Here is a 12,207-nt window from a genome sequence, read left to right as displayed (position 1 = left end):
TACTTTTACATATTGAGAAACTTCGTCTGAAATAATAAAAAAAAAAATTCACGTGCCCTGTGTGGATGAAATTTGTTTGACAAAAAACTAATAATCTCCTAGAGATTTACCTAAAATTATATCGCTTAATTCTGTTAATAAGTTTGATTAAAATTGTTTTCTTTTTATTCTATCATCAAATTGTTTGACTTGAAAGAAAAAAAACCATAACCATAAATAATATAATTTATTCATTTCAACAGATACTAGTATATTATATGTATCCTAATAAACAAATTACTTTAACTAAATTCTATATATTATATATTATTGATATATAATAATTATCATAGTACATAAATCATTAGTATAATTTTATATTTATAAATATAAATATTTTTAAAATATATTATACAATAAATATGTAATATAATATATAATAATAAATATTTTTTTGAGAAAAATATTTAATAATAATAAAGATTATTACTATATATTTATAACAAATATTTAATACTTAAAATAAATTACTATATATTTATAGAGTCCGGCTGGGTACTATCCATAGCACCAAGGATTTGGTACCATCGAGTTTTCCACCATTATATTTAGCCTTTTGATTAATTTTACCCGTTAGATTATACTATTCAACCAACCACTCACTCAACTCTAGAGGGCCCACATCATCCTAACCACACATCTTTTAATCCAAGGACAGAAAACTTAATAAGATCAAGTCATTGGTGCTATTAATAGTATTCCAGCCTAGTTCATATTCTAAACTATAAATAAAATTATTACATATAATAGCATATTTATAGAAAAATAAAAAATTATTTATATATATATACACACAATGAAAGAGAAGACAGAAAGAGGTCCACGCAGCGGTCTACGATAAACCTCTCTCACACGGTTCACGAGATGAAATGGATCTCGTGGACCGTGGGATGAAATGGATCTCGTGGACCGTGTGATGCAGCTCTGCCAAACGATGCTTTTAGCCAGAAGTTTTTATTTTCCAGAGGCAGAAAAGGAAAACTTCTCTTTTCAGTTAAATCTGTCTAAAATTTTTTTTACGAGTAACCAAATATCAGAAAATAATTTTTCAACTCAAAATTTTTTTTGACTAATTTAACAATGATCCAAACACACCCTCAATGTATATTATTATGTTATATACATTGAGAAAATACAGTACATATCACATATTGTAACAAGAGAGTTACCACATATTTTTTGCAATTCTACTTGAAACCAGAGACTATTTTCTATACGTTTTCATCTTAATTTCGTTTTACCTGATAGTGCAATATAACCCTCAATACAAATGGGCCTTTAGTAGTTAAAAGTGCAATAACTTATAAGTCATTTTTTTTCATAACGAGAAAAATTACTTCATAGCCAAAACATATTATTTATCAAATTATAAATATCAAAATTTGAATCCATGGGTTATCTATAGGCTTTAATTAGTATATTTTTATACAATTCACACAACTTTAAATTCATTAAAGCCATTCGCTTAAATTTTATATCTGAAAAGTCAGCAAATCAAACAAATTAAAAAATTGTATATTGAAATCAAAATTTTGAAAAATTGAATAGTCAAATCAAAATAGTCTACAATTTAAATAAGTTCTATATATTTTTACCTTGAAAAAAATTAAAGTCCAAGGTGGACTCCTCCAAACAGAAAAAGATTACTACAACAGGCCCTTAAAATGTTGCTTTTATGTATATTAATATTAATCAATGAATACTACATATCTCCAATAATGTTCTCATTTATTTATGGTATTTAATGTGTTTGCACCCATAATGTCGAGAGCTCTGATTAGTCGAGAAACACAATCCAAAAGTGTCATATAAATTTACCAATATTTAGAGGGACCAAAGTGTTCCCCCTCATGCATTGTTTTACATAATATAAAAACTTTTCATCATTTTATGCATGTAGTACAAATTGTCACGTGAATTTCCCAATGTCAGTGTCGTAAAATCAAACTATACTATAGAAGGGCATCCAAAGCAAAAAAAAAAAAAAAAAAATCACCTAAAACATGAAGTCACTAAAAAAAGGGGGGGCTTTCACATTATTAATCTTGCATGAAATGAAAGGGAATTTCTCGAATTCTGGGGGCAACTACAGAGCATAAGCAAATTCTCATTTTCAGATCTTGGACACGCAAAGAAAATGCCACAAAAGCAAAACAGGCTTCATTGCCAAATGGAAATAGGGAAAAGGAGTCACAAATGCCTTTGTCATGTATCTATCGTTCTTTCTGAGAAAAATTTTCCAATCAATATCTCCTTTCGATCGGTTTACTAAATAATCGCGTACTGGCACGGAACAAACCACTCTTACAGAAAGCGACTTCTGCAGGGACGAAGAAAATGCTGTTCAAAACTTCAGAAAACAGCAGGTCCAGGTAGTGATTTTCCCGAACAACCAACAAAACAATAACATTCAGAATATATATAAAGAACTACTGGTGATAGATCACCTCAGTAAAACCACTACACATGCGAGTGCTATCGATAAAGCTGCAATTTACATCCACAAGAGCCGCTCTCGGGAGGTGCAGTTTAGTGCATGCCATCGCGAACGAGGATATTTTAGTAATCAGAAGGAGAAGAGAAAATTGAAATGAAAATCTTTCCCAGAAAGACTGAAACAGAAAACAGGCAAAAAGCAAGGCACTTAAGTTTCTTATTGTTATAGTGGTTGATTCGGAGAAGGTGCCAAGTTCTTTGACTCGAAAGGTTCCTGCAGCTCAAATGTCAAGACTCAGGCCAAAAAACAAATAGTTATCCTCGCGTCTAGCATCCGTTTGTATGAATAGGAAAGGAGAATGTACAAAACTGAGCGGATGAATTTAGCACATAAATCTAGCTTGTTATCTTGCCATCAATCACCTTGGAAAGTCCTTCCCACTGAAATATAAAAAATTTCAAAATACGAATTAAAAGAAATATATATAATAGGAAGCTTCAAATAATAACACCTCTGCGCAAGTACGAAATGAAAAAAAAAAAAAGAAGATCAGTTAACTGCAACAGAACTATGTTTCGCTACCGTTCTTCTTGGCTAAGAGCAATTGCAACAATTTTCAGTGAGAAGAATTCAGAAAGGAATTACTCAGTCCCTCATAGGCATATTTGCCAATTTTTTTGCAAATCAGAGGAAGTTTTCAAATCAAGTGTTGCAGAAAACTTTCAGAAGAGAATGAAACTCCACAATTTTCCAAGTTATGGTGGCTACTTAAAAAGAGAGAATGTTGTTGGGAATAGGTGAGAGTCTAGAAATATGCATGAAAACAGCAAATTAGAGACTAATTTATACATCAGTTTTTTCTACATGTTACCTTGAGATTATCCCAGTATAGAGAGTATTCGGCAGCAGAATAACTGAACCTCAACATAACATTTTAGTTGGAAGTACCAAGTAACTTGAATTAATAAACAATACCATCCAGAATCTAATTCAAATAGTTTTGCTAAAGTAACATTTTGAAAAATTTTCCTAACTAGTTGTCATTTACCTACAGTAAAGCGATAAAAATAAGTCACGAAGCACTATTCTGCACTATTCCATACATTTGTAGTCTTTTTTCTCCCACCTAAATAAGGAGAAAAAGTTAGAAGCCCTTTTTGGATACATGAACATCTTGTTTAGCATATCTTTTTATTTATTCAAAAAACTTAACAGTATTTGATAGATTGGGAGTGGGATCAGAGGTCTGGAATAGTACCATATTCGGTTTCAAGACATTTTTTCAGAACAATACCTCAAAAGTAAAATACATGACCCTACCAAATTATGGACGCCAAAACCTTGTATGGAGCAAAAAATCAAACTCCAGCTTCCAATCACACAAGAAAATTTTCATACCAATAAGCTATAATTGGCTACCTTATTTCAACATCCAAACAATACCATAACAAACTCTCTGACAGTTCAAGGTACAAACTGCAACTATTCTTACAAAAGTTAGTAACTAGAATTTGTTCTGTCGCATGAAAGCGTTAACCATTAAAAAATGGCAAAGAATGATCTTCACATCTCAGATGCATAGTTGGTAAGAGACCACCATGGATTAGCCTTTAGAAAGTGCGGTAAGAGATAGGACTTAGCCAATTAAGGGCCTGTTTGGATGTCAAAACAAGCTATCCCATGATAACTAGGCTCTCACGGGGATTCTCTGATTTGTCAACCTAGGAGTTTAATTTTAGTGCATTATTTGGTCTTCTTAATTATTATCTTTTAGGATAACAATTTTCACATATGAGGTAATTTATCATATTCTGAGAAAACTGACTAAGAGGTTGCATATATGTCTATTTGTAAACATGTCCCTATCAAATTGTTAACTTTAAGCACTTTCAATGGATAAAAGACATGCTAAACAAAAAGTTCATCCATCCAAACGGCAGGCTAATTGCATTGGTAGTTATCAAAGTTTCACTTGCACCCTATTCTATTAAATTAAAATAATGTCCCCTATACCTTTACAAATATACCAAATTTGCTCATTTTATCATTCACATTGATTTAATTAATGAAAAAATAATCTGCTGCCAAGTAAGCTATTTGAACCCATGTATTTACTAAAGACACGAATTAGAGTTTACTATTTAACAAGACAAATGGTTAAACTTTTCAAAACAGTACTCATTTTACCATCTAGTATCCTTTTCAAGTGGAAAGGAACTATCTGACGCTAAGTTTCTTGTCAAAAAGAGTTGGCTTGTTTGTGTCTATCGGTCATCCTTCTGTTAATGAACTCAACATCAGATGATGAAACGGGCCAATTAGATACATTATCAAGAGTTTAGGGGGGATTAAGTTCACTCTCAAAGAATAAAAGCGAAAGTGAAACTTTGGCAAAAGTTCTGGGGTGGCTGTTAAAGCTACTAACCCTCCAAAAGGCCCTAAATATTCGTAATGGCAACTAAAACCCACTATGGAGCGACAATGGCTTGGTAAATTGGATTCTTATGCCATATTAATCCAACAGTTCAACTCATTAGAGGAAAAGAAAAGATTAAATTCAAAGAAACTAGAAACGTTCATGAACTAATCTATTCAAATAAAAGATTGCACAGCAAATTGCAATTTGTCAAAAGTTCAAGAACAGAACTTGCATTTTATGCTAAATTACTTATCATCTTTTGCAAACGTCAGCAATGCCCAATCCATAAATGCGACTTTTTACATGGCGGATTATGATCGACTCTGCATGTGATTTTTAGGGGCAATCTCATGATGTTCATTAAACACAAAAGGTTTGTGAAACCAATCTATGACGAAGATCATCAGAAGTAGAAATGTTTACGTGGATGAGTAGTTAAAACCAGTCTAGAACATTTACTGCCACAAATGGTCCAAGTGGCAGCAATTGATGAAATACTGCATGTGCAAAGAGAAGTGTATAGCAGCATTGCTCTCTTATGAGACATATAGCAGCATCTGGCCATCTAATGAGATGTAATATAAATATTTTGCTGTAGTACTGTAGTAGAAATTTAAAGAAAATGTAGTAACTATGAAGGAAACTTCAGAGAACTAAAATGAAAAAAATAAAGTAGACCTTCTAAGATCTGCATATGATAGTAGGATCAAAGGATCATGCCAAAGTTTCAAATTTTCAAGCAGGGTAATTACATTTTAATCCTAATAAGAAGATTAGAACAAAGAACGATGAAGGTTAAGATACAAAACTCGATGACCAAGTATTTAGGTAACTAATCATCTACCTGTCCTATTTTTGTTCATTTCAAGATAATATGCATGGTAATGGGCAAGCCTGGTTGTGTACTTCAGAGGATGTGATCTCTTTACCCATCTCACATTTATGGATGCATGCACTGGAGTATAAAACATTGTCTGCTGCCAACTTATGATTTTTATCTGTTTACAAAAGCCCAGATAGCTTTCTAACTAGCTTTGTTCTTTTTCACGATGTTTTTCTTAATAAAAAAACAAATGGCATGACATGATGAAAAAAGAAAATCATGAAAGACGACAAACTCCAAGGTTAGTATAACCAAAAATATGTAAGGTGGACAAGTCATCTGACAATTACATTTCTAAAGAGAGTCACCAGACTGATTATGGAATAGTTGCAACAGAGAGAACGACTCTTGCACATTAATTCTTGTTGGTTAGAGAATATCCACCTTCCAAAAGGGCTCTATGCAACTTACAACTCAACCACCTAAACTTGGTTTACTTTGGCTTCATAACTGCATACAGTATATAAAGTTTCATCTCAAAGTTCCTTCATATCCTACATTAGTTAAACACAAGAATGGGAATAATCAGATGCTTATCTAGAAGTTCAGATAGAATTCCGTTGGTTCAAACTATCCAGGTTTAACTAAAAACTCTTCCATATCCTCCATTAGAAAAAAATTTCTACACTTAAAAGTGTGGATAATCACATTACCAAAACTGGATTGAAGATACTCTCAAACTAAATAGACCCTTATATCTTTTAGTAGCTTGCATAGTACAAAAACGACAAGGAAAAATAGTAAATCATCATAAATGGAATCATCAAGGAAAGTGTAAATGTGAATATCGTATACAACAATAAAGCAGAAAAAAAAGACTAATGAAGTTTACAACTAACATGTCTACCTATATACCAACAAAAACATAACAAAGCAACAATTGTGATAAACAATATTAAAAAGTTTGAACAATGCACTACAAAAATCTAGCCAATGTCTCAGAAGAGAATGATTTAAAAAACAAGAAAAAGCAAAGGCAAAATGCACAGCACCTATATGAGCTACAGCGCATTTTGAGATCAGTACAAGAACTTTAGAAGATTCAATTATATACCTAACCTTTCATTACTTTTTTATTCGAAAATCTGTTTAGTCCTATCAAAATTTAACGTTTTCTGTCAAAAACAAGTCATAGAATATTCAGTCAAGTAATCATATACTTTGTTGAATTACAAAATATTCCATAAAAAATGTTCCAAATATCACTAACTTACAAGAAATAGTTAATAAATCAAAATTAATGAAAGGGCAGATGCTAAAAATCAAAACTTTTAAAGTTCAGATGTCCATTTCAAAATCCAACAAAGTTCAGCTAAGATCTGCATATTTTTACGTAAAAAAATATGCACATAAAATAAGAACCTCAGATGTTCACCTTTTGAGGACTCCTGGACCACCACGACATGCATGGCAGCATTGTTGGGTGGTAATTGCAGGCGGAGAGGATAAAGCTTGCCATTAAGCGGGTTCCGAGAGCAGATTATTATACCGGTGAGCCCTGTTACCTCCTCCAACCTATGGCTCAGTTCCTCCAAGCTCGTTCCGTCGAAAGTGAAAGATTGGCTCTCAATGGCATCATCAGCACTGCCATCATCGTCGGCAACAACATAGTAGATCGTCCGCCCTTCCACCTTATGAAGTGGGCCCGAGAAAGAATCCGATGACTGCTAACACAATATTATTTAGATATCATTAATCTGTGGCAGATTGTAACACTAGTAAGTCTAGATCATTGGTGATCGGTCAGCAATTCTACTAATGCAAAAACCAAAACCAAATTGCCAAGTGAGCACAAGAATATTTGAGATACAAAACAAAAGTAAAAGACCCCAAATTTTTTGAAACAAAGAAAACATGTTATAAGATCATAACCAATACAAAATACTCCTGATCAAAATTACAAGCATTTAAGATGCAAAAAGTGCACAAACTAGGCAAAGATTCAGCATCCATAAGAACAGGGAATAATGATATTTATAAGAATATATAGATTCATCCAATCCGTAAATAAAACACAATTTCTGCGTTGTTTTCTATCAGATTACTATCTTATGGTAAACTTTAAGCCTCGTGCATTCAATTCTAATATCCGCCATTTAATAGCGTAAATTTCGATCGGTTGTTTCTTCTGTTTTCTGATTACCTCTCTGGTCAATAAACATTTACTACCAGATCGATCTTTTGAATAACAAAAAAGCCTCCGAATAAAATATCCGATGATAACTTATTCACTACAAATAATTTCTCATGTGATTGAAAACCTAGGAGTTTGATTTTTACTCCCTAAAAGATCTTAGCATTCATAATTTAATAGGATAGTACATTTCACTTAAAAGGCCATTTATCATACTTCCTAAGGCCGTATTAGGATGTCTGAATAGTATGAACATTTTTTTACGTGATTGGAAGCTGGGAGTCTTACTTTTGCTCCTTAAAGGTTTCGGCATTCATGATTTGATAGGATAGCATATTACACCACAATGAGCAAAAACCGACTTGAAAACCGAATATGATATTCACTCTAAACATTTGGTCACGCTCCTCATCCATTAAACACTATATGCTTCTTAATTAAATCGAAGGGACATATTCTGAATAAGATATTCATGCATTCATTCAAATAGGGTCGAAGGCTCAATATGGTACCCATTCCAGACATTAGATACCAAGTACTACATGCTTCTCGAGCAGGCGGAAACTTACAAACTGGATAGCCAACGTATTCAGGAACATGATGCGGAATAAGAAATAGGAAGAGAAATTCGACCTCAAGTTGAGACAATCGTGCGGCGGCGGGGGGCGGCGGCGGCGGCAGGGAAAAGGAGGAGCACCTGGGGATCGCTCATCGTCGTCGATGTGGCGTCGCCTCGGGCAAGGAGGTGAGGGCTGGGGGGCGGGCTCGAGGAGCCGAACCTACCCAGAGGATCCAGTCCCTGGGTGGCGGAGCCGGTGGGGAGTCGTGCGTGCGGATGTCCGCCAGGGGGGAGGCCGGCAGTTGGCGCGAGGAAGTTGCGTAGCGGGTGCGGAGCGCGCGGGGGCGGGGCGGTGCCGGCAGGCGCGGGGCGGCGGGAGTAGGCTCACACCGACGGAGGAGTCGACGGCAGGCGCGGGGGGGCGGTCTGAGGACTTGCGGGCCGGGGCGGCGAGGAGGAAGCGCTGTTGGGAGCAGTCAGTAGCGGCGGGACGCCGCGCGGCGACGAAGCGTAGCGTCCTGGGCCGGCGGGCGGAGGGACGGGAGTCGACGGACCAGCGGCGCTTACGGACGCCGGCGTCGCGCGTCCTGACCGGACGTTGGTGCTCGTCTCGTCGGCGGCAGGTACTTCCCGTTGGTGGCTCCGCAGCCGCACCGTTTTCGCGGCTCGACACACTCCATCGAGACGATGATGAGAAGAATTAAATTGAAAATAATATTTGGAAAACCGGAAAAACAAAAAAAAAAATTGCCGGGGGAAAGAAGAAAGCGGGAGGTGGTGGTCTGGCGGCACATTTGGTGGGTCATGGGAAACGGTGGCTCTTCTCGCCGGATGAAGAAGTCGTAGTTACGGAGGTTGAAAAGTTCCGTCCATGCAGCAACAAATGATTGGGTTTACCAACGAATTTACATTTTGTTTGTTTACCAACGATTTTAATTTCAAAAATGTTGTGATACGGTAACGAAACTTTTTTTTCTTTTGTTTCGGAATTCAAATTTTATTTAAAGTTCAAAAATTTCGAATTTAGAACCCAGATACCAACAACCAAGTACTTTGTCATTTACAATAGAAACGGTCGATATACATAGGTAATTTTTTTTATGTAATTTTATATTTGTGTTTTAAGTTTTTTTAAAAAATTAGTATTGAAAGATAAGAATATTATAATATAATGGGTCCAGCTACTATGCTATTAATAGCACGAAGTACTTGGTGCTATTAAGTTTTCCACCGTTAGATCTACCATTTTGATCATTTCATCCGTTAGATCATATTATTCAACCAACCATCCACTCAACCCTAGGGGGCCCATATCATCCTAACCGCATATCTCTTAATCCAATGGCCAAAACCTTGGTAGCACCAATGACTTTGTGCTATTAATAGTTTATTAGCCTAGTTCATTATATATATATATATATATAGAGTGGGTTGGTATGCTTATGGAAGCACGGAGCTCTCCGTGCTTCCAAGTTGTTTTCGATGTTCGGACTTTCGAATCGACGATCGGCTTTGTTAGAGTTGATCTAGAGTATTTGAAGTACCTAGAACATAAATTTTGTGATTTTTCGATATTTACCTATCAAACAAGTAGTCTAAAATTAAACGGCTGAAAATAAAAATCTCATAAAAAATGATGATAAAAGATTTAAATTCAAGATCAGATATACTAATCTTATTCTAAATGGTGAAAAGAATTTTCTATAGAATTTTCATCGCATTTAGATTATTTTACACCGTTAAACTCACAAACAGATATGTGGTTAGGGTGATGTAAGCCCCCTAGAGTTGAGTCGGTGGTTGGTTGCATAGTATGATCTAACAGATGAAAATGATCAAAAGGGTAAATCTAACGGCGGAAAACTTGGCAGCACCAAGTGCTTCGTGCTATTAATAGCATAGTAGCCGGACACTCTCTCTCTCTCTCTCTCTCTCTCTCTCTCTCTCTCTCTCTCTCTCTCTTTATATATATATATATATATATATATAAAGCAGGGCTGCTGTGCTCTCAGGAGCGCGGAGGCCTCCATGCTCCTGAGCCGTTTTCGATGATGGAATTTTCGAATCGACGATCGGCTCCGTTAGACTTGATCTAGGGTATTTGAAGTTTCTAGAAAATAATTTTTGCGATTTTTTGATATCATTTACTTAGTGATCGAAAGGATTCAAAATCACTAATTTTTAATGGTTGATATCTGCCGTTTTCAAGTTTAATGGTGTAGAAGTATTCAAATCAGATGAAATTTTGATACAAAATTTTTTATACTATCTACAACAAGATTAATATTTCCGATCGAAAATTTTAGTGCTATATCACCACTTTTTATAGAATTTTTATTTTCAGCCGTTAAAAATTATTGATTTTGAATCCTTTCGATTGTTAGGTAAATGATATCGAAAAATCGTAAAAATTATTTTTTAGAAATTTTAAATACGCTAGATCAAGTCTAACGGAGCCGATCGTCGAATCGAAAATTCCATCATCGAAAACGGCTCAAGAGCATGAAGGCCTCCATGCTCATGAGAGCATGGCAGTCCTGCTCTCTCTCTCTCTCTCTCTCTCTATATATATATATATATATACTATATATGTATATATTACACTATTTAAATATGAGTCCGGCTACTATACTCTTATGAGTATAGAGCCTCTTGTACTTATAAGTTTTTGGCCATTAGATTCACCCTGTAATCATGTTCACCCGTTAGATTATACTATTCAACCAACTACCCACTCAACCCTAGGGGGGCCACTATCAATCTAATCGTAACCACTCTTATTCTAACCGCACATTTTTTTTATCTGAACGGCTGAAAACTTATGAGTACAAAGGGCTTTATACTCATATGAGTATAGTAACTCCGGCCTTTAAATATTATGTGTAACAGTATAAGTAGCATTGCTATTTAAATATTATTTAGAGAACGCTTAATTACACTATATTAAACTATAGTTTGCCGACTTTTTCATTTCCTACACTGAACTATTTCTTTTTTTTTTTTTGCGCTCAACTATTCTTTTTTTAAAAAAGTTTCTACACACAAGCAATAAACCTATAATTTTATATAAAGACTTGAAAAATACTAATTAAAAGTGGCAAAGTATATATTCAACTTATTTTGACATAAAAAATAAAAAAATAAATATAAATAATAAAAAATAAAAATAACTTAATAGAAAGTTTTAATGAGTCTATTATAGAAATTTATTTTATATTTTTTTTACTATTTAACCAGTGTCTCTCAATAAAATTGTAAGATTTTGTCTAAAATAATAGATTTGTTAATAGTAATATAGAAATTGGCGAGAAAAAATTAGTTTAGTAATATCTATAAGAAAAAAAACATAAGATAGAAAAATATAAATAAATTTAAAAATACACCGGAGAGATTGATAAAATATAATAATACAATGATATCTTCGGAAAAAAGATATAATTTTTTTTTTGAGAGATAGGTAGCATGCTACCTGTTTCGTTTATTTCATTTGAAAATAAACTTAGCTAGAAATATGAATCAATTAAGATTCGAACTTGGGTCTCAGGTACCAACCACCAAACCCTTTGCCACTTTCTCTAGCGACTGTCCGTTAAAAAGGTATAATTTTAGCAAACAAAAATCACACTTAAGTACAGCGTAGTTGAGTATAATTAAGCCTTTTTAGAGAAATTTGCACATCCAAAGGAAAATTCATTCCACTTCATTCCAATTTGGTTTAAGCACCCTTTTTTGAGTT

General features: G+C 34.4%; 1 protein-coding gene across 1 annotated transcript; it reads right to left on the bottom strand.

Moving 5' to 3' along the window:
• LOC109715406 lies at positions 2,213-8,624 on the bottom strand. Its single transcript, XM_020240383.1, has 3 exons — positions 8,559-8,624; positions 7,154-7,442; positions 2,213-2,916 (listed from the first exon to the last, which is right to left on the bottom strand). Exons 1-3 carry the CDS (start codon positions 8,622-8,624, stop codon positions 2,891-2,893), a joined length of 381 nt encoding a protein of 126 aa, XP_020095972.1. The 3' UTR covers positions 2,213-2,890.

The sequence above is a fragment of the Ananas comosus genome, linkage group 9 (genome assembly GCF_001540865.1).
Source record: "Ananas comosus cultivar F153 linkage group 9, ASM154086v1, whole genome shotgun sequence".
Taxonomy (NCBI): Eukaryota; Viridiplantae; Streptophyta; class Magnoliopsida; order Poales; family Bromeliaceae; genus Ananas; species Ananas comosus.
The sequence above is the reverse complement of the archived record's forward strand: the minus strand, read 5'-3'. Positions and strand labels throughout refer to the sequence as shown.

Coding starts and splice junctions, on each gene's coding strand:
- LOC109715406 (XM_020240383.1), bottom strand. CDS start 8,624: ATGAGCGATCCCCAGGTGCTCCTCCTTTTCCCTGCCGCCGCCGCCGCC. Junction 7,443..8,558: donor CCCCCCGCCGCCGCACGATT/GTCTCAACTTGA, acceptor TTGTGTTAGCAG/TCATCGGATTCTTTCTCGGG. Junction 2,917..7,153: donor GGTCCAGGAGTCCTCAAAAG/GTGAACATCTGA, acceptor TTTATATTTCAG/TGGGAAGGACTTTCCAAGGT.